The sequence below is a fragment of the Crocodylus siamensis genome, chromosome 11 (genome assembly GCF_052110815.1).
Source record: "Crocodylus siamensis isolate JL-2025a chromosome 11, ASM5211081v1, whole genome shotgun sequence".
Taxonomy (NCBI): Eukaryota; Metazoa; Chordata; order Crocodylia; family Crocodylidae; genus Crocodylus; species Crocodylus siamensis.
Window position 1 is genome coordinate 8,198,722 of NC_143405.1, and position 20,323 is coordinate 8,219,044.

Sequence of the window (20,323 nt, forward strand, 5' to 3'; positions counted from 1 at the left end):
AAGTGGCAGAGCCAGGAATGGAACCCAGCTTTCCTGACTCCCAATCCCATCACCCTTTCAACATCACCCTGCTACCACAACCCGTGGGATCCGAACTTCTGACATAAGCTGAAAGGGGCAAGCCTCATTTCCAGATATCCAGATAATACTTTAAATAAATCCATTTAAACAAATCAACAGTGTAATAATGTTTAAGCTTGGGAGGGTGAATGTGGCACCAAGGGAATCACACACTCTTACCATTTCTGTCTTCCATCTTTAAGATTTTCCTCCTCTTCCTCATCTTCACTGAACTTCAGTTTCTCTGAGTAGTCCACTTCATCATGAATGCCTGAGATGGGGGCCATGGGCAGGGGATGCATCCAAAAAAAAGAAAGAAAGGAAGAGGGTCCTGTCAGGTTCTGAAAAGCATTTTCTATAGCCATAAGCCAGAAAGCCAAGTCAGAACCATTAGGACAACTGAAAGCAAGCAGTATAGGCCCCACAGAGCATCTCAACGGCAGTGCTGATTTTACAAGACCAGTAATGCATCATGCAAGTAAACAGAGGCAGCAAACTGAGAAGAGGTATCCTGTGTGCATGATCATGTACAGCTAGATTTCTCCCAAAGAGATGATGGGTCTCATGAGATTTCAGATGACCTCTCCCTCTTCCCAAAGTGGAAACACATTGCACCCTCTCTGCTCCTCAGAGTCCTCAGATCCGGTTCCTTGAGTATGGAAGAGTGGAAGGATCAGAAGGATCTACTGTACCATCATTTCCACCGAGAGCAACTGTCCAACAGCCCATGACACCCTCTTCCCACTTCAGGTAGAAGGACTGAGCTTCCAAAACAAAGTGGCTCTTTGGGACAGGAGGAGGAACCTATCTGCTCCTTGAGCAGTCACTGTCACTTTATCGCTAGGGGTCTGTGGCACATTACCTGCCCAGCCATCATCTGCATCGTTATCAAGGTCATCCAGACCCTTCAGGTTTTCCGCATTGATAATGGTGGGCCGGGGGGCCCGCTCTGCTTGCTGCCGAAGTGGACGAGTTGGACGAGACATCCCAAGTCTGTTCTCTTTCCTATACAGAGATAGAAAAGAGATAATGCTGCAGGCACCAGTTAAAGGGAGAAGAGGTCACTAGGTGGAGAATCAAAATGCCTTGAGCTTGCACACCGGTTTCAGCTATGTTTGTAGCATACATTTATTTTATACAGTCAAGCTACAAACATCTATTATTGCACATTCAACTCTCCTTCTCCTGCCCTCCACAGCTATTAAAGGAGTCTCCAGTGTTGTTCCTTGGAACCTAGAGGTTGTGGATGCTTTTGTTCTGGCTGGTGAAGGATTCCTTCCAACTCCACCTGCTCCTACAGCAACAGGCAGTGCTCTCTCACCTCCTATCTCCGCAATGCTCCCAGACCCTGTTGCAAAAGCAGCAACACACGGAAGCTCAACATGAAGCCAGTCCCACCCCCAACCCCCAGCAATGGACAACTTTATCCACTGGCCCTGCTTCATTAGGGTTTCTGTCCTTCACTGGTCTCTCCAAGCTGGTGACTCACGGTGGCCGTACCCGTCTTGGTCGTTCATCTGGTATTGTCTGAAAGGGACACGGGGCTCAAGTCGAAGCTGAGGGAGAGGGAAAGACCCACGGTCCAGCGAGGCAGGGGTCTCAGGTGGTTGTTGCGGACACATCTGAAGCGAGACAATGGTGAACATAAAGCTTTTCTTTGCCATGGACTATAATACCCAGGCAGCACACAAAAACGTTTCAGTGCCGAGGTTGGGAAGGGAAGGACAGTTCAGTAAGCACTGGGTAAGCACGCCTGGAGTCCTTCCGGACACCCTGCCTGAAGCACCAGCTGAGGCAGCGACATGTTCTTGGGGTGAGGGATGCACCTCTCACGTCTGATCAAGGTTGCACCGATGCTGGCAAATGAGGGCAGGGAAACAGGCAAGACAGGCAGCACAGGACAGGGGGTGGGTATCCCAATGGTCCCTGACTACAGAAAAGAGCAACCAAAATGATCAAGGGCATGAAGCAGTTGCTATATCAAGACAGACTGCAAAGGTTAGAACTCAGTTTTGGAAAGAAGGCTGAGAGGAGCTCTAACTGAGGTTTATAAAATCATGAAGGGTGTGGACCAAGCAAATAGGGAACTGTTGTTCACTAAAACCCAAAATACTAGAACTAGAAGGCACTCACTGAAATTAGTAGGTGACAGGTTTAAAATTAACAGAAGAAAGTTTTTTAAGCAATGCATAATTAACTTGTGGACTTCACTGCCACAGGAGGTGGTGCAGGCACATAGGAGAGCCAGGTTCAAAAAGAGACTGGATACATTCATGGGTGATAGATCTAGCAATGGCAATTGTACAGAATGCTTGGAGATGTTTCCTCTGCCATTTCTCAACCTCTAATGGTTGATCCCAGAGAGGGTACTGAATAGAGAGCAGAGTAAATCACTCTAGAAATATCCAATTCAATATTCCCCCTCTATAGTATCCACCCCTGCCACTGACACAGATAGGATGCAGGTCTAGATGGACCACTGGTCTGACCCAGTATCACATTTATATTCTTCTGTTTAACCATCACCAGAAATCACCGAGGGGGCTCCTGAAGTCAGATGCAACTTCCTCACTCCATAGGAACCCTCTTACTTCACCGCGCTGCACTATGACACCTTAGGACAAGTGAGAAATGAAGAGGCAGCTTACTGGGGCAGAGGGACTTACAAAAGCAGGTAGCATGTCATGGTATGTAGGTGGCTGGTACACATTTCCCATGAACTGTGATGCCCCTTTTCGGACAGGCTGAGCTGGGCGGAGAGAGGGCTCCTTAGGATCGCTGGCACTCGCTGAGGAGGGGGCTCCATCTCCGGTACTAGAGGTCTTGCTACCCGGCTCAGCAGGGGAGGCGGTCAGAGACGTGGCAGAGGTAATGTTCCTCCCACCGCCCTCCCTCCAACTAGTGACATCTGAAAAGGAAATGACACAGGCGCTTGTGCACATGTGAAGGCCACCAAGCAGAGAGAGCCCAGGGTCAGAGACACCTGGTGGCTTGGTAATTCCAGTAGGAGAAGGAAATAAAAATAAATAAAATAAATAAAAGATTTCCCCCATCATACAAGGGACAGAGCGTCATTTGCTATTGGGGAACTGCTGTAACCGTAAAAGTCCACACATGCATACGCTCAAAGGAGCCCCAATCCCACCTTACCAGAGTCCTTGTGTCCTCACAGTGTGTATGCCCCCATCATGCAGGGGTAAGCAATCTATTCAGCCACAGACAACTGCTCCTTGTGAGCCAGAATGATGCCACCAACCCCCTTGCATTTGTGACCCAGGCAGAGAGGAGACCAGTTCTCCAGCAGGAATGAGTCAGCCCATTTACCCACTGCATTGTGCTCTTCCCCCCTTCCATCCTGCAAACAGCAAGACTTAAGCAATGAGCAGGCAGGTGACAGTAAATATTTAGCTGCCTGCACTGTAGAAGTCAGGTGCCCAATGTCAGCAGCAAGCTAGGGTTCCATGGTCATTGGCCAAGCCACAGCGTATGCAGAGGCTTGTTGGAGGAGTGACAGAGGATGGGGAGTGGGCATCCAAGACTACTGCAGACAAATGGGATGGCCATTTCCCTCCCCTGAGAAAGGCATCTAGGGAGTTACATGGGGCTGGCAGGAAAAGAAGCTGCCATGGACTTACTCTGGGGGCGGAGGCTTGGTCCTGGCCCATACGACAGATCTAAGGCGCCCTTTTCTTTGCCAACCTTGTCCTGCTCGCCTGCTGCTTTCAGCGTCGGAAATTCCTCGGGAGAGAAGGATAACAGTCGGCTTGAGGCCCTTGAACCTGCCAAAGAGACAAGGGCATGACTGACTGTAAGGCTGCTTTGACTTGCAGTAACCCTGCCCAGCTTGGAATCGCAGCAGAAAGTTTCCTCGCAGTAATCTTGATCTCTAACATATTCACCCCCCAGACTGCTGCCTTGCTGCATTTGCTAACAACTCAGTATCCAGCAGATGCAGGATGTTCACTAACACAGCACGTGACTCCACTGAAGTAACTCACCCACTCTTCACACAGAGGCATAGTTTCATTTGGTTGGCTGTAGGAATTTAAGGCACGTGGTTTTGAAGCTCCTAAATATTTCTGGACAGTCCATTCACTCAGACCAAATTGACAAGACAACTCTGCAAGCCAGCTTATAAATAATACCCAGATATCAAGCACCTGACATCTCCATTCAGACTCTTCCACCTCTGATATTCCTCCACTGGAGAGTTATGTTCTTACACTCCCAGCAACGTCGTCCATGCAAAGTTGTAGATAAGCGCACTGTGGCATATGCGCTGCCCCTTCCACTGCATTTTGATGGCACAGATCACTGTCCAAAAGCTAGCCAGTTCATTTGCCCTTCCTGGTAAGCTGTCCTGGTGAATTATTAGCTATGGGAGAATGCAAAACAAAGCAATTCATCCTGAACTTATCAGCCAGGTGACGCTGAATGGAAGGAGCCTGCCCACCACCACGCAGGAAGAATCCAAAATAATTATGCAGAAAGAGGCATTTTAAAACAAGTGCAAAAGGTGGAGAAAGCATGCCCTGCTCTAATAACCGTTTCCGGGTGCTAGGAAGAGAAGAGCCAAATAAAAAGTACAGTTGATGGTTGTTTGTTCCACAGAACACAAGTGATTAATAAAGACATAGAAGGAAAATCTAATTTACTGTTTGTCATTTCTGCTCTGAAGAGCAAAGCATGACTAGTATATTTTAGCTAGTTTTGTTTGCAGGAATTCACCTTCCTCCATGCTGTTGTTTCTTTTTATTAACTGGAAACACAAAAAGAAAAGCCAATCGACCCATCATTTTAATTGCGTTTTATTTAGAAATATTTACATGTAAAACTCATTTTGATCAGCTTTGGTAGAAAATCCTTATTAAAAAAAATGACTGACTACCAGCATTGAGGAATGCGACCTGCTCACAACTGCCTCTTTAAATTCAAGAGAGTGTAACAAAAGAAAGACTATCCTAGATACTGTTTCACAAAACAGGAGCTGCCAAGTCAGGATCCTGGTCCTTTGCTCCATAACTAACAACACTACTTCCCGAATGTCAGCAGCTAGATAAAGGCCAGTACTGCCTGCAGCACTTCTACATCATATTTTGCAAGTTTAGTGTCTCAAACTCTCTCAGCTGGGACAGATCTCAAATATTTAGAGCAACAGAGGTCTTATTTATTCTGCATTACTGGGCTAACTGTATTTGCAGCAAGAATTTTAATAATATTCATCAGCTATTATAAGATATAGTTGGGTATCTTTGATATTGTGATTTCTTCCAGGACAGATTTATTGCTTAGCACAGTAGGGAAAAAGAGCCAGCTTTCCTCCATATCTGCAAGGCTGCACTAAAAAGACCGTTTATCTACAGGTGTTAACAACTTGGAGCCTAATTCCCCAGGACACTGCACTGGAACGAGTCCAGGACAATGTAAACATCTCTCCCCGAATGGTTATTTGAACAGACGAAATACAGGCATCTCACTTTACTCAAATGGCAGTTCATAACTAATTTAGCAGACTATACTGCCTCAGATATACAGAGATCTCTCCTTCCCCCATCTTTGGAAGAGGGAATAGATACACTGAGCAAAGAAAGAGCAAAAGCCTTAATTCCTGTCATTCTGTAAAAGCAATTGCAGAACATGCGCAAGAAGTAAATGAACTCGTTAGTCTTCCCAGTCTGATTTCTGTGATCCTCCGATTCAACTGTTTTAATTAAGTACTTCTGAACCCAGCATGTGGCTCTTCCTTTGCTCCAAGTGCTGCATCTTGACAATGGTTTGATCTGCTTTCCTAGAGACTACTCTTAGATCAAGTCTTCAGCAAGGGCTGGGCTGGCCCCCAGATTTCACACCCAGAAAAGAAAGGTCCATACGGCATTGGCAACCACCTCAGAGAAAGTAGCAGTCCAATAAAGAAAGATCTGTATTTGGGCTGGAAGCCGCCTGAGGCAAGCAGGGGTGTCTGCAGAGGTCACTGAGCCTTGAGAAAACCTCCAGACCAATCAGGAGAGTCAGTCACTGCATTTCTAGTCCATTTCCACTTTTTGAAACACTGAACTTTCACTTCCTAACCTAGCAGCTCCCAACATCAACAACTCAGTGCCACTGCCCTAATGCTATTCTTGTCGCACCTTAAATATCAATATTCATTGCCACCAGGAATCATGTCCAGGTTCAAAAGAGACAGGCTCCAAATCAGATCAAAGCTCCAAATCATGGAGCACATTTTTCTGTTTGAAATGTTCAACTGCTTTCAAGTCCCACAGGCAGGCAGCCGCCATTAGCAGGAGAGTCAGTGAGTGGCAGGCTAACTTCAGTGCAGCGCCCCACACCGAGGCTGCACTGGCCTGAGGACTATATGAAGACTCATATAGACACTAGGGCTGCACCGGTGACTGCTTCATGACACCTCTCCCATATGCTTTAGTCTCCTGGCTTCCTTCCTCGTAAGCTGCTCTTCTAGCATCTCGTTCCCATGCTAGGCTTTGCATGTTTTCAGCCACCCTTGGGTCTATGGCACCTGCTTCCTTATGGTAGGTAAACATGAGAAACATTGGATCCACAACTAGAGATGCACCAATACATCAAGTCCATATCACACTGGCACTGATCAAAGGAAAATTGACATGATCGGCAATCGACTTTTTTTTGGCTGATGTAGCCAGTAAGGTAGCCGATAAATGCCTTGTGCAGCCCAGCAGTGGAGAGCAGCATCTGGCTGGCAAGTCTATGGGGGGGAAGGGGTGGGGGGGCAGATGGAGACCCCCGTGATGAGGGAGAGAGTGGGGCAGAACCAAGGACAGCTCATCGGGGTGGTTCCCACTGCTGCAAGCACCCCCAGGGAGGCATGGGGGATACACGCCTCCCCAATTTGTGCATGGAGCAAAGGCAGGCTGCCCACTGAGAGCTCAAGGCCGGGGGCTGCACCAGCCTCTTCCTAAAGAGTGGGCTGGGCTAGGGCTGCACTTGGGGCAAACAGAGGCGGCACTGGGAGAAGGGGCTATGGGAAGGGGGCTACAGTGAATTTCAGGGTAGCTATAAGCACCCCCACCCATAACCCTCCCTCCCAGTGCTGCTGCTGCTCACCTCACCTGAGCACAGCCCCGGCCAAGCCACCCCACTGGGAAGAGGCTGACAGAGCCCCCAGCCTACAGTGGCAGCCCACCTTTACCCCATACACAGATCCAGGGTGCACGTGCCCCCCCCCGTACTTCCTCTGGGGTATGCACAGCAGCAAGAACTGCCCCACCCCTTGCCCCCCATGGACAAGCCACCCACGGCTTTGTCCCACCCTGGCTGTGCAGTGCCTGCCCCAGCCCCACTCCCTCCCCTACCATGGAGGCCTCAGTCTGCCCCGCCTCCACTCCTTCCCCCCTTGGAAAGTGCCAGCTCCTAGCTTACACCCAGCTTTTGAGTGAAGAACATGAATAGAGCAGATTTTCTGTTGCAAAGAACTCAGAACATCACTGCTCAGAACAGTCTGTAACACTACAGACTCCGATTTGAAATATCTGGGTTTATCTTGTGAATCATGTTTGCACACCTAACAGTGCTAACATTGTGTGTGGGCCTCCACAGCACCCTTGAAAGGATCTCAATACCCTGGTTGAGAATCACTGTCTTAACGCCTCCTCTTCCTTGCTCCCCACAGCACCCATCCCCTCCACCTTTTTACCTCTAGCTCACATCTTATATGTCTCCGAGTCTGGGTGTGGATACATCAGGCAACTACCCTCGTGTGAAAGCACTGAGTCAGGACACCACAGATGCCAAAGCAGCCTTGTGTGGGCACACAAGGGGCCATGCACATCTTCCACTGGGCCAAAGTGCGGTGTAAATGTAAACAGGGAAGCCCATAAACCTCACTTTGCCACCACCAGGTTGCATGAGGCATCTAAAGCCATGCAATGCCTGTGCGGTCACAAGTCTGCCTGCAACTAATCCAGCTTTTAGAGTGGCAACACATCAAGAAGGGGGCCCGACTTACTTGCATGCCAAGTGGAACATGCAAGCACCCCTCCATCATTATTCAGTAATACTCACCACCTTCGTGTCCTGCTGGCTTTCCATTCAGCTGCGCCCATGACTTTGGTCCACCTGGCACTGAAATTGTACTCTGCAAACCAAGAGAAAAAGACCAGGAGACACTTGTGACAGTCCCTCTAAGCTAAGCAACACTGTACTACCAGGATCAGCTCCCCAGGTCACCTGCGTGGGACTACAGGTCCCCTTAACCTCCTTGCAGGGGCCATCACTGCCTCTGCAAGTCTCTGCACCACCACACCAAAAAGGCTGCTGTGAAATGCTCACTCGGACTCCAACATCCCCCAATACTTTAACCAGATTCCCCAGCTGTCTCCTTAGATTGATCCTCTCACCCTCTAAAGAGTCATTCTTTGTCAAAAATACTCCCCCTCAGGCTGCAGTATCACCCCACATGCCTGGAAGCTTCTGCACTCTCTCAGACACTGACCAATTGCCTACTCTTCCTGTTCCCTCTGCAAAGTCAAAAGGGCGAGTGCATGCAAAACCATGTGCCACGGGCGAGTGCATGCTGCAAAACCATGTGGCTTTCATAAAAGTCAATGCTTAGATTCAGCAACAGTCATGGCGTTGGGTCTCTATACTCGCTGGTGGAGTCTTCTCACTTGCCAGTAAATCCTTCAAGCCCCGACACTTGCTATTTGTCACACCCAGCCAGATTTATTCTTAGCAAGCCATATCAAGCCTTTGAGGAGGATCCACGCAGTGAACCAAAGACTGCGGAGCTGGTGTCATCGGGAAGGCTTCCATGACCACAGCCCGCTCTTTGGCGAGAGAGGCAGCGAGCTGCTGGGAAGAGATGGCCTCCACCTCTCTCCCCTGGGGAGGAGGCTCTTCTCAGCCAGGCTGGCTAACCTGCTCCACCGGGCTTTAAACTAAGCCCGCTGGGGGATGGGGGGACTACTGCCACTGCTGGCCCGCTGAGCGACCCTTGCAAAGCCAGCAGACCAAGGCACTTAAGGGAGCCTACCCCTGCCCCAGCCCTGGCACAATCTGTGGGCAAGGCAAGAGCCCCTAAGGGCACACTTGCCTGCCTGTACAGGAGCCTGGGCAACAAGCAGGACGAGCTCGTCCTCCTGCTCAGTGCAAAGAATTATGACGACGTTGGGATAACGGAGACCTGGTGGGACTCCACCCATGACTGGACCACGGGTATAGAGGGCTATACCCTGTACAGGAGAGATTGTGTTGACAAAAGGGGCGGGGGTGTAGCTCTCTATGTGAAGGAAAGCTACATGTCCCTGCAAGCTGATGTTGGCGACTGGCATGGACAGCTAGAGACCCTCTGGGTAAAAATTCGTGGGAAAAACAGCACAGGGGCACAACGGTGGGAGTCTACTACAGACCTCCCACTCAAAGCCCTGAGCTTGACCAGGTGTTCGCCCGGGAACTGACTGAGGCCACTTGCTCCAGGACCTCGGTTGTCACGGGTGACTTCAATTACCCGGACATCTCCTGGGAAGATCACTCAGCAAAATCCGAGCGGTCGCAAAGCTTTCTCTCGTGCGTGGATGACCGCTACCTGACTCAAGAAGTCTTTGGGGCAACGAGAGGCAAAGCGCTGCTCGACCTGGTACTGGCTATGGGGGACGACCTAATCGGCGACCTAGTGATCGATGGGAAGCTGGGTGACAGCGACCACGAGCTGATCACCTTCACCATCCGCTGTAAAGCTGGCAAGTCAGTCACCAACACAGAAGTCCTTGACTTCAGAAAAGCCGACTTTGACAAGCTCAAGAGGCTTGTCGGTCAGGCCCTCAGGGACCATGACCCCAGGGGGATGGGAGTTCAAGAAGAGTGGCTGCTTTTCAAGGAAGCGATCCTCAATGCACAAGCTAAATCTGTTCCAACACGGAGGAAAGGCAGCAAGAAGGCACAGCAGCCCTCCTGGCTCTCCAGGGACCTAGCGGACCTCCTGCAGCTAAAAAGGAAAGCCTACAAAGGATGGAGGACGGGATTCGCCTCCAAGGAGGATTATTCTGCGCTGGTCCGGCCCTGCAGGGACCAAACCAGGAAAGCCAAGGCTGCAACTGAACTCCAACTAGCTTCAAGCATCAAGGACAACAAAAAGTCCTTTTTCAGATATGTGGGGAGCCGGAGGAAAAGCAAGGGCAATGTTGGACCCCTGCTAAACCAGATGGGGCAACTGGCAATTGACGCCCAGTAAAAAGCCAACCTATTAAATAGGTACTTTGCGTCAGTCTTTCACCAGTCCCATGGGGCGCCCATGCCTGCTATGGGACAGGGAGATCCGGGTGATGCGGATCCCCTACCCTCCATAAATGCTGACCTCATGAAGGAACACCTTGAGAAGCTGGATACCTTCAAGTCAGCCGGCCCTGACAATCTGCACCCCAAGATACTCAAGGAGCTGGCGAGCATCATAGCCCAGCCCCTGGCACGGGTCTTTGAAAAGTCCTGGCGCTCTGGTGTAGTGCCCAAAGACTGGAAGAAGGCCAATGTGGTGCCGATCTTCAAGAAAGGGAGGAGAGTGGAGCCGGCTAACTACAGGCCCATTAGTCTGACTTCTATCCTGGGGACGATCTTAGAAAAGTTTATTAAGGAGGCCATCCTTGAGGGACTGGCCCAGGCTAACATCCTAAGGGACAGCCAACACGGGTTTGTTGCGGGTAGGTCTTGTTTGACCAATCTCATTTCCTTCTATGACCAGGTGACCTATCACCTGGACCAGGGAGATGAGATTGATGTCATATATCTTGACTTCAAAAAAGCCTTTGATCTGGTATCTCATGATCACCTCTTGGCCAAACTGGCCAGTTGTGGCCTTGGCTCCACCATGATCCGCTGGCTGGGAAACTGGCTCTGTGGTCAGACCCAGAGGGTTGTGATTGATGGCAGTCACTCATCATGGTGCCCTGTGACCAGTGGGGTCCCTCAAGGCTCTGTCCTGGGACCCATACTGTTCAACATCTTCATTAATGATGTGGACATTGGAGTCAGGAGCGGACTGGCCAAGTTCGCCGATGACACCAAACTTTGGGGCAAAGCATCCACGCCAGAAGATAGGCGGATGATCCAGGCTGACCTGGACAGGCTCAGCAAATGGGCAGACAAGAACCTGATGGTGTTTAACACCGAAAAATGCAAGGTTCTCCAGCTCGGGAGGAAAAACCTGCAGCATCCTTATAGGCTCGGCAGTGCTACACTGGCTAGCACTACAGAAGAAAGAGACTTGGGGGTCATCATTGACCACAAGATGAACACGAGCCTGCAATGCGATGCTGCAGCTAGTAAAGTGACCAAAACGCTGGCTTGCATCCATAGATGCTTCTCGAGCAAATCCCGGAACGTCATTCTCCCCTTGTACTCGGCCTTGGTGAGGCCGCAGCTGGAGTACTACGTCCAGTTTTGGGCTCCACAATTCAAAAAGGATGTGGAGAAGCTTGAGAGAGTCCAGAGGAGAGCCACGTGCATGATCAGAGGTCAGGAAAACAGATCTTACGATGACAGGCTGAGAGCCATGGGGCTCTTTAGCCTGGATAAGCGTAGGCTCAGGGGTGATCTGATGGCCACCTATAAGTTTATCAGGGGTGACCACCAGGATCTGGGGGAACGTTTGTTCACCAGAGCGCCCCAAGGGATGACGAGGTTGAATGGTCACAAACTCTTGCAAGACCGTTTCAGGCTGGACGTAAGGAAGAATTTCTTTACTGTCTGAGCCCCCAAGGTCTGGAACAGTCTGCCAGCGGAGGTGGTTCAAGCACCTACATTGAACACCTTCAAGAGTAAATTGGATGCTTATCTTGCTGGGATCCTATGACCCCAGCTGACTTCCTGCCCTTTGGGCAGGGGGCTGGACTCGATGATCTCCCGAGGTCCCTTCCAGCCCTAATGTCTATGAAATCTATGAAAAGCTGGATCTAATGTCACATCACTCCTTTTGAATGGACCCAAAATGAAAGCGTTTTGCAAGTGCCTTTCCAGCTGTTCAACCCCTGATTTGTAGCTGGGCTCTCCTTGAAGGCTTGAAAGGTACAGAGGTGATGTGCCTCAAATATTCATCTAGCAGCAGTACTCATGGCACCGCAACATCGAGTCAAGACACCTCGCAAATGAATGATACAGGCTGTTGATTCGTAGCTGTGCACGGCAATATAGGCAATACAGGAAACCTGCAGGCTGCCCAGGCCTAGGGAAAAATGAACGGCTGTCACCCGCACAATGCATGCCTACCTCCTGACTGATCGATTGTGTCGGCTTCTGTAAATTGGAGACAGATTTCTGCAAACCCTGCTGCGGCAGCGACTCCTGCGGCTGTGCAGCCGTCGCACTGGAACTGGGGGACAGTACAGAACAACTAGCATCAGACAGGGAAAAGGAGACAGGTGGCTTACCCCAAACACAACCAGTAGCCCTGTGCACCATGCCAGGACTGAGGCCTTCCTGCCTGGCTCAAAGACACAAGAGCTCAGCATCCTCAAAACCCAGTGGCAGCCAAACCCTCCTGGGCTGGCTTCACCAGGAAAGCTCAGCATGACAGAGGACAGCTGCCCAAAGGGCCTGGCACAAGAAGGGCTCCACCTACCTCTTTTGGTCTGGTTGATCCTGCTTGTTTGCCCATCCTGTACCGTCCTTGGGTACGATAATGATGTTGGGGTCGTTACCTTTGTTCTCAGACTTCAAGCTTGGCAAGTTGGCAGGAGGTGGCATACGCCGGGCAGCAGCAACTTTCCCGAGACTCTGCAAGCCATGTCTAGGAATAACTAGAGGGAGAGACAGCAAGTCACAAGGGGGGAGACCCCACTGACCTCGCTCACTGCATTCAGTGCCTTGTTCCTTGAGCAGTCCCACCAAAAAATCAAACATGGCCAGTAGAAATGAGTCCCACAGATTTTAACTAGTGAAAGGGAAGATGGCAGAATCTAACCCTCAAGCAATTACATCACTAGCTGCATCCCAGCTTCTTTGCACTTATGAAACTACTATTTAATACTTACACGGGACCTTTCTTCCCCAAGAACCACTGCAAAGCGGTGGTGGAGTGGCAGTCAGTTGACACACAACCTTCTGAGAGAAGGAAGGACAGTTTGGCCAAGGGTACTGAAGCAAACACTTCTCTCTTTACAGAAAGCATCTCAGGATCTCTTGGAACCCGTGCACATCGGACAAGGCCTTGGGTCTTTATTCAGAACTTCCAACCCAAACGCTCATGCCTAGAAATATGCATTGAACCCTGAGCTTTTCTCTGCCAGCAGGAAGAAGGGCTGAATCAACCTCGCATAACATTAAATTTTTGCCCTTTTATATCTCCAAACAGTCAAATCAATTCTACCAAAATGACCATCACCATTTTACAGTTGGTTGGAAGCACAAAATAGTTATGAAGGTAGCCCAAGTCCATACACCAAGAGAACTGGGAACAGAATCCAGCAGTCCTGGATCAAAGACCCTGCTGCTCTAGTCACTAGGTCACATTTACTAACCTTCCCCCTGTCCATCTTTCCACCCCCTACCAAGTCTAGAACCAACCCAAGCTACCATTTGACCTCGGTGTTTCTACTTTGGTCTTCGCTGCAGAATTAGCACAGGTGTTGCTCCATGACCCACTCCTGTCCACAAACTTCTGGCCCAAGCTTAGAGACACTTTACACCTTGTCTGCCCTGAGCTAGATAGGAGCTGAAACATGAGAGAGGCCTTCACTCAGGCTAGCAACCTGCTCACCTTGCAGTGGGAATACAGACTAAGCCCCTTGAACACAGAAAGTCCTCCAATACCTCCACACAATTCCATGCATCTAAATGGTCAGACAAGTTCTGCCACAATTCAACGGGTAGGAATCATAGCGTGGCACAGCTTAGTGCACCAAAGAACCATGGAATATGACCTTAGACTGCCACATGGGCGAAAGCAGTACCAGCAAGGACACAGTAAGTCTAGCATGGCTGTGCAATGCAGCAGCTCATTGCCAGGCAAGGTCAACCTGGGTGTTCAGACCCAGGTACCAACCCGCCTCCCACCTCTAGCTAACAGCAGTGAAGACTCCCCTTGTGAGAGAAACCTTGGTGCTGACTTGCACCCGGCGCTCCTTACCTGTAGTTCTGATAGCTTCTATTGACTTTCCTTTATACTTATCAAACAGGCTGAGAGTCGAGTACTTGCTTTTCCCATCCTTTCCCTTGGTTATTTGCCCCAAACGATCGGACATTGCGATGAAATGTCATCTAGTAAGGAAATTTCTCTGCGCCGCTCCCGATCTGCCTTTTAAATGAGTCGGAGAAATAACATCATCAGGGTTACTTATCCTTTGATAAATGAACGAGTGCATACTCAGCAAATCTATGGATGACACCAGGTCGGGTGGACTTGCAAACGCTCCAGAGAGTACAGCTAGGATCCAGACTGATAAGGAGAGGCTGGAGAAATGCTCCATAATCAACCGGATGAAATTCATCAAGGACACATGCAAATCCCTGCTTTCCTATGAGCCTAGGGTAAGTGGAAGGATCAAACATACGTGATTCCCAGAACAATGGCAGCTAGGACTTCAAGGGGAAACAGGGCAAGTTGAGAGAATTTAACCCTTCACTGCATATATCTTTAGGCCAGTACAAGGCCCTGTACCTTCACTACACTCAGGTGCTGCGAAAGATCAAACACTGCTGGCAGGAGAACAAGGGAAAGGGCAGCTGGGACTGAAGCCCTCTCTCAAAAAATGTCTACTGCCCCAGAAACATCTCAAGCATTGGGGCAGGTAAAGAAAACCAAGGAGGAATGACCATCAGCTTTTCCCTACCAGCCCCGCCGCCTTCCATTTAGTCGCTGTTTGCCAGCCTGGTTGTATTCTGTATCACGGTAGCAAACTGCTCATGCTCAATGAGTTTCAGGGGCAGCTAAGACTTTGAAAACATTAATGAAGATGGCTGTCGTCTTCACCCACCAGCCAGGAAGAAAGGGGACATCAGGAACTGTGTAACAATGACTCAGGAGAAGCAAATTTTGACTTTTAAAAAGTGCAGCTCCTCAGTTATTCTACCAGTGCTGAGGGCAAGTTATAAAACAACGTGTTCTCTCCGGTAGCTTGGGGTGGGGTGGGGAAAGGGGTTTAAACCTAAATTTACTTCCATTACCAATGCTGTTTGTTTAATTTTTAGCCTAAATTACCTGGGTAATGCCACCTGCCTAAACACAGGACAATATCCAGGCACTTTTGTTTTAGGCTCTTGTACAAGAAGAAATAAAAGTCACAAAGCTTAGACTGCAAACCCTGCAAAGAAAGTGAGGTGGAAATGTCATTAACCTCCAAACAAAAGAGGAACTGAGCCCAATTCTGTCAGGGATTTGCCCTGGCATCCGTTTTTAAAAACTTCACTGATCTCAATTGGTTTGCCAAACTTTTAAAAAGTTGTTTCCAAAAATTCCCTCCGAGGCCTACAATAGGACCCAACAGTCACTTGAACACCCATCAGTTCCACTTCCTGGGTGCAACAGCCTGCTCTGGCAAAAGGAACATACAATAGGCAAGGCTCAGCAGCTCATCCCTTACTTAGTCCCACACAGCTGAAACTATTTCAAATGCAGTCAGAAATCACTTGTTCCAAAGGAAACTCAGCTCTAACCATAGGCAGCTCCCACTAGCAATCTCTTATGAAACCCCATCTCCAGGTAAGAGGTTGATTCATCACACAGTGTCATTGAAAGCACACACCTGCATAGACACCCGCCCACCCAGCCATGCATGGCGAGTTCAGTTTGATAATGTGCTGCCCTCTGCAAGGAGGCTAGAAAAGCGCATCTCAAGACAGCAGCCGGGACAGCCATTTCTATCCAACAGCACTGGCACTGCAGGCTGCATGCACCGTGCCGGGAGGCTGAAATCCAGAGCTGGCAGGGGCAAGGAGCTCTGGAGTCAGCATGCTTGGTTCCAAGAAGGTGGGAAGAGTTGCGCACCACTCAGCAAGAACCAGGATTGCCTCAAGGAACTGCTCTGCAGAGTCCCTGGCTATACCCTCAGCCAGACTGACTGGACTACAAGGCAAGGCCTTGCACAGGCAAATGGGCACATGCTTTCTTCAGCCCAGAGGATGCATCTTTGGCCCTTCGTCTGGGTCAATCAGACAGTCACTGCTCAACAAAAAAACCAGTTCTTCCCTTATTTCCTCATTTCCCCTGTATGTTATTAGCAGGTAGCAGGATGCACGGCATAAAAGAGGAAGGGAGAATGATGTTGTGATTAGTGCGGAACTTGGCAGGCAATCAGGTGCTGGACTGGAAACAAGGATCTTTTTGCATTGGCAGAGTGCTGGGGTGCCAGGACTAGGACTGAATTACAGCGGGTGCTAGACCTCTGGACCGAGGTGCCCTAGCAAAGCCCCACGGGGATCTAGAGCTAGCCTGGCACGTGTGCTGATAGCAGGAGGGATGCGGATTACAGCATAGCTCTCCGAGGTGGCAACAAGTCAGAAAACTCAGTCTCTGGTGAACATCAGTTCAGCAGGCATTCTTGAGGTACTCACCACCCGCTTTCATGAGCTATAAAACCCTTCCCCAAATCCACCTAAAACAGCAGCAGGCAGTTTGGGAGGGGGATGCCCAAGAGAAAGCTCCCATATTCCTGGAAGGCGGCATGCAAACACATAACGGTGCAGACACCCTGGCAGCACATTATGTAACTGGGCCTTCACTGCCTCTCAGTCGCATCTTGTGCTGTTAAAAGCCTGAAGGAGGAACAAATAAATCACTTCAAAACAGAGAACCAGGGAGCAGGGAATGAGCCATCTGCCACCCTGAGACGACCCTAACTGCAGGCCGGACAAGCAAATCTTGCTGCAGGCTTGGAGATCTCCCCCCCCATCCCTTTTTTTGTAAAGAGTTAATCACCAAGATCCCCAGGATTCTGCAGAGAAGAGAAACTGAGGCCACCCGAAGTCCAGCATCCCAGTGCCCCAAAGCACTGGCCGTGGCTGCAACCACCGCCCACGCTGTCTCCCCATATTAATGTAACTCCCATGTGGCAGATTGGCTGCAGCTCTAAGCCGCAGCCTCTGATGTGCTGACTGCCTGGCAAAAGGCGAAACGCAGGCCCTCCCACTCCGCGTCTGCATAAAGGCCTCTGAAGCAGAGGATCCACCACCTGGTCTATCCCACTCTTACTCAGCTACCTGAGTCAAGCTTCAAAGCTATCACTCCAGAAGCAGCCCCCAGACGACTATTTTGCTGCCAGACTCCGGATCCAGGTGGGCATCTTTAGAAAGCTTTCGTACCCTGCTGCATCGATAAAAGCCAAACCCAGGAAGGACTGAATTTTCCGTTCCCCCAAGTCTGCGAGAACAATTGCTGCAGCTGGCTGGCACCTGCCAATGCCAGCACCTGGAAGCTGCTGGACTGCAGGCCTTTTCCTCTGGCTGCTGGTTGGGGCTCTTCATTTAGTGTGCAGCAGGGACGGTGAACTGAAGCTACCAAACTTCCAGGCCTCTCTGCTCTCTTCCTCAAGGTCACAGATAGGAGACCTCCCTCCCTAGATGGCCCTGCTCAGATACTCCCCAGCACTGAAGTCAGGAACCAGGCGGTGTTATTGCTGTCCTTGCCTGAACCATCACTGAGACGGTCTGGGCAGTGCCTGACACAATGGGTAAGCTGCTCAAGTAATGCTGCTTTAAACCTTACAGCATGCATGGCTCCTCAGTGGAGATAGGGACCCCAAATTTGAGATGCTTGCCATGAAAAGAGCCAGCAGCACAATGCTTGAACCTCTGGGCTGCAAATAAAGCCAATTATGGAGACTCCTGCACACAGAAACTATCGGCTGGGCTCCTAGCAAGCTTCTGGGTCAGGGACCTTCACGAGGCCTCCATAGTACATGAATACCTTGGAAGCTGGCCAGCCCTAACTGTGCAGGGCAAACCGATTCATGAAAGATAACGGGCACAGGAAGGAATTGTTTCAATTACGCGCACACAATGCTGAGTGTCACCAAACGAAGCTGTTACTGATATGAAAGACATGGGCATCAGCACGGACACGGCAGAGAAAACCTCGTATCAGGTTACGGCAGCAGTCGCAAAAGCCAGTGAAAAGGAGGACACGCGAGGGATGAGAGAGAGAGGGACTGCCATCTTGTCCCGCTTGAAGGTGGCATTTTGCATTCAGCATTAAAAAATTCACAGGGCATGATATCTGTAGGGTTTATTTTTCCTGAAGAAGTGTATGCAATCCACCTCGGATGGAAATCTGTCAGTGTTTTCGACTTGGCTGTCAAGTCCTGGGTTTTGCAAAAAACAAACCCTGCACAGCAATGAGAAAAAAAAAAAAGGATCAGAGTTAGCTCTGGAGTGGCTGTGAAACAACTAGTAGCTATTAAAAGAAAAATCTTTAGTGGGCCAGGCCTTTTTCTACCAGGATACTGAATAACTGAGGGTCTCCCCATCAACAGGCTGACATACATCCTCTCTCTTCTGAGACTCTCCCAAGGGTGCCTGTCTCCAAATGGGTGCCCTCTGGGATCAAGGCCACTGGCTGCCTTGTGTTATACCACCATTGCTTCCCTGCATCCCACATGTAGTAGGATGGCTAAAACCTTTAAGGGCCAGAGGGGCCCTGCACCACCAGCACTTCCTAGTTTCTTGAACGGGCAAATGTGTAGGCCTGGTAGAGAAGATGCCCAGACCCAGCTGGCAAGGCATGAGGCCACCCGAGTCCTAGCCTGGATAAAAACGCTCGGTCAAGGAAGGAAAAAGTCAAGCTCCAAGGAACAGAACAAGTTGGGAAAAGACATGAGGAGCAGGACAAGGAAGGACCCAGGTGAGGGGAACGTAGCTGTGAGCATTGCAGCAAACTGTCTGAACCACCTCAGTACGCTTGGTACAGCTGACGGGAAGGCCTGAAGACACCCGGTGCCCAGCGTTTCACCCTTCCGGGCTCCTCCTGACCTACAGCTTACACCCAAAGGGAGATTTAAGCTGCCCTCAGCATGCACTGGTTATTTCCACATGCTGGTGTACACTGGCATTCGGCAACGCTCTTTCTATCACTCTTACTCGCGCACCTCATCCCCGCGCCACTGGGCTCCCTGCCCCTGGTCTCAGAAGAGCAGCTGGCAGACACTGCAGGCCAAAACGTCCTCTGGCTTGTTGCATGGGACCAGAGGGAGGCTGTCGGAGGCAGGGACTGGCTCTGTAAGGTATTTAGAGACGGTCAGCAAAGAACTTGCCTGTTAGTTTCTCCTCTCCTCTGTCCCAAGCCAAAAGAGGGACCAGGCAGGCAGATTAGAGACATCTGCACAGTGGTGTAAGCAGCTGAAGCAATGCTAAAATGGGACTACGAGTGGTGAGGGAGAGATGTCCTGGCAGACAGCTCCATTTTCCTTTGTCTATGCTCTAAGCTCAGATGCACAACATGCAGAGAGCAGCCTACCTGCTTCACAAAGACGGAAACGTATGTAGCAACAGGGCTGGGAATTGAGAACTCCTGCTACTAAGCCCCCAGCAGAAGAGCACTAGGGAAACCGCAGCTTTTCTGCATGCCTCTGTGCCTGGTCTATGCATTGTGACTTATCTGCTTCCTGGGGATGATGGGAGGATTGACAACAGCAAAATGCTGAGAGATCTCTGCACAGAAAACAGCAAAAATAAGCACAGCCCAAAACTCCCATGCAGGGCACAAAGCAAGGTCTTAACTGCACACTAACTCTCAGATGAGCAGGTGTCTTGTCCACAGACTTTATTTTTGGCTAAGAAAGGAAACCTGGGTTTGCAGGTTTTCAGTCTACCGAAGAGCTGACACACGCGCAGGCTGCATGGCCTGGAAACTGGACTTGACTGAGTCTACGCACTGCAAGCCCATAAGGAACTTGTCAGGGCCTGTGTTCAAGACCTGGACAGACAGCCTGACACTTGGGCAGGGAAGGCCTCAGCTGACTTGAAAGAAGACTCAGCTGAACAAGAAGCCTCAGCCTCTCCTGCAAGTCAACAAACCCCAAAGTTAGGGGAATCCATCCTGCAAGCAGGACCACAGCCACTGCACGCAGCAAAGGAGGGGGAAGAGTCTATCGATCCTGGATCGGCCTCATCAGCCATCTTCAGACCCACAGGTAAGACAATCATGGAAGACACTCATCCTTGACTGCAAGGGACTGCAGAGGAAGGAGGAAAAAAAGAAACCTGCTTCAAGGTTGGCTCTCCCTCCCTGGAAGAGACATGTCAGGAACTCAGGCTCCCAGGAAACAGAACCCATCTCCTGAGCTAGGTATGTCATGTTTTAAGGTGC

General features: G+C 50.1%; 1 protein-coding gene across 10 annotated transcripts in view; it reads right to left on the reverse strand.

Annotated features, from left to right (window-relative positions):
- Positions 1-20,323, reverse strand: part of PRRC2B (proline rich coiled-coil 2B) — a 60,829-nt gene that overhangs the window by 30,709 nt on the left and 9,797 nt on the right. For 9 of the 10 annotated variants that reach the window (XM_090022205.1, XM_090022207.1, XM_090022206.1 and 6 more), the window contains exons 2-10: positions 14,153-14,320; positions 12,647-12,824; positions 12,295-12,397; positions 8,101-8,173; positions 3,696-3,839; positions 2,727-2,968; positions 1,561-1,682; positions 923-1,065; positions 241-331 (exon numbers count right to left, since the gene is read on the reverse strand). In XM_090022205.1, the coding sequence (XP_089878331.1) occupies positions 241-331; positions 923-1,065; positions 1,561-1,682; positions 2,727-2,968; positions 3,696-3,839; positions 8,101-8,173; positions 12,295-12,397; positions 12,647-12,824; positions 14,153-14,267 (1,211 nt within the window). In that variant the 5' untranslated portion in view covers positions 14,268-14,320. The remainder of the gene's footprint in view (positions 1-240; positions 332-922; positions 1,066-1,560; positions 1,683-2,726; positions 2,969-3,695; positions 3,840-8,100; positions 8,174-12,294; positions 12,398-12,646; positions 12,825-14,152; positions 14,321-20,323) is intronic. The other variant, XM_090022203.1, reaches the window with a different exon arrangement.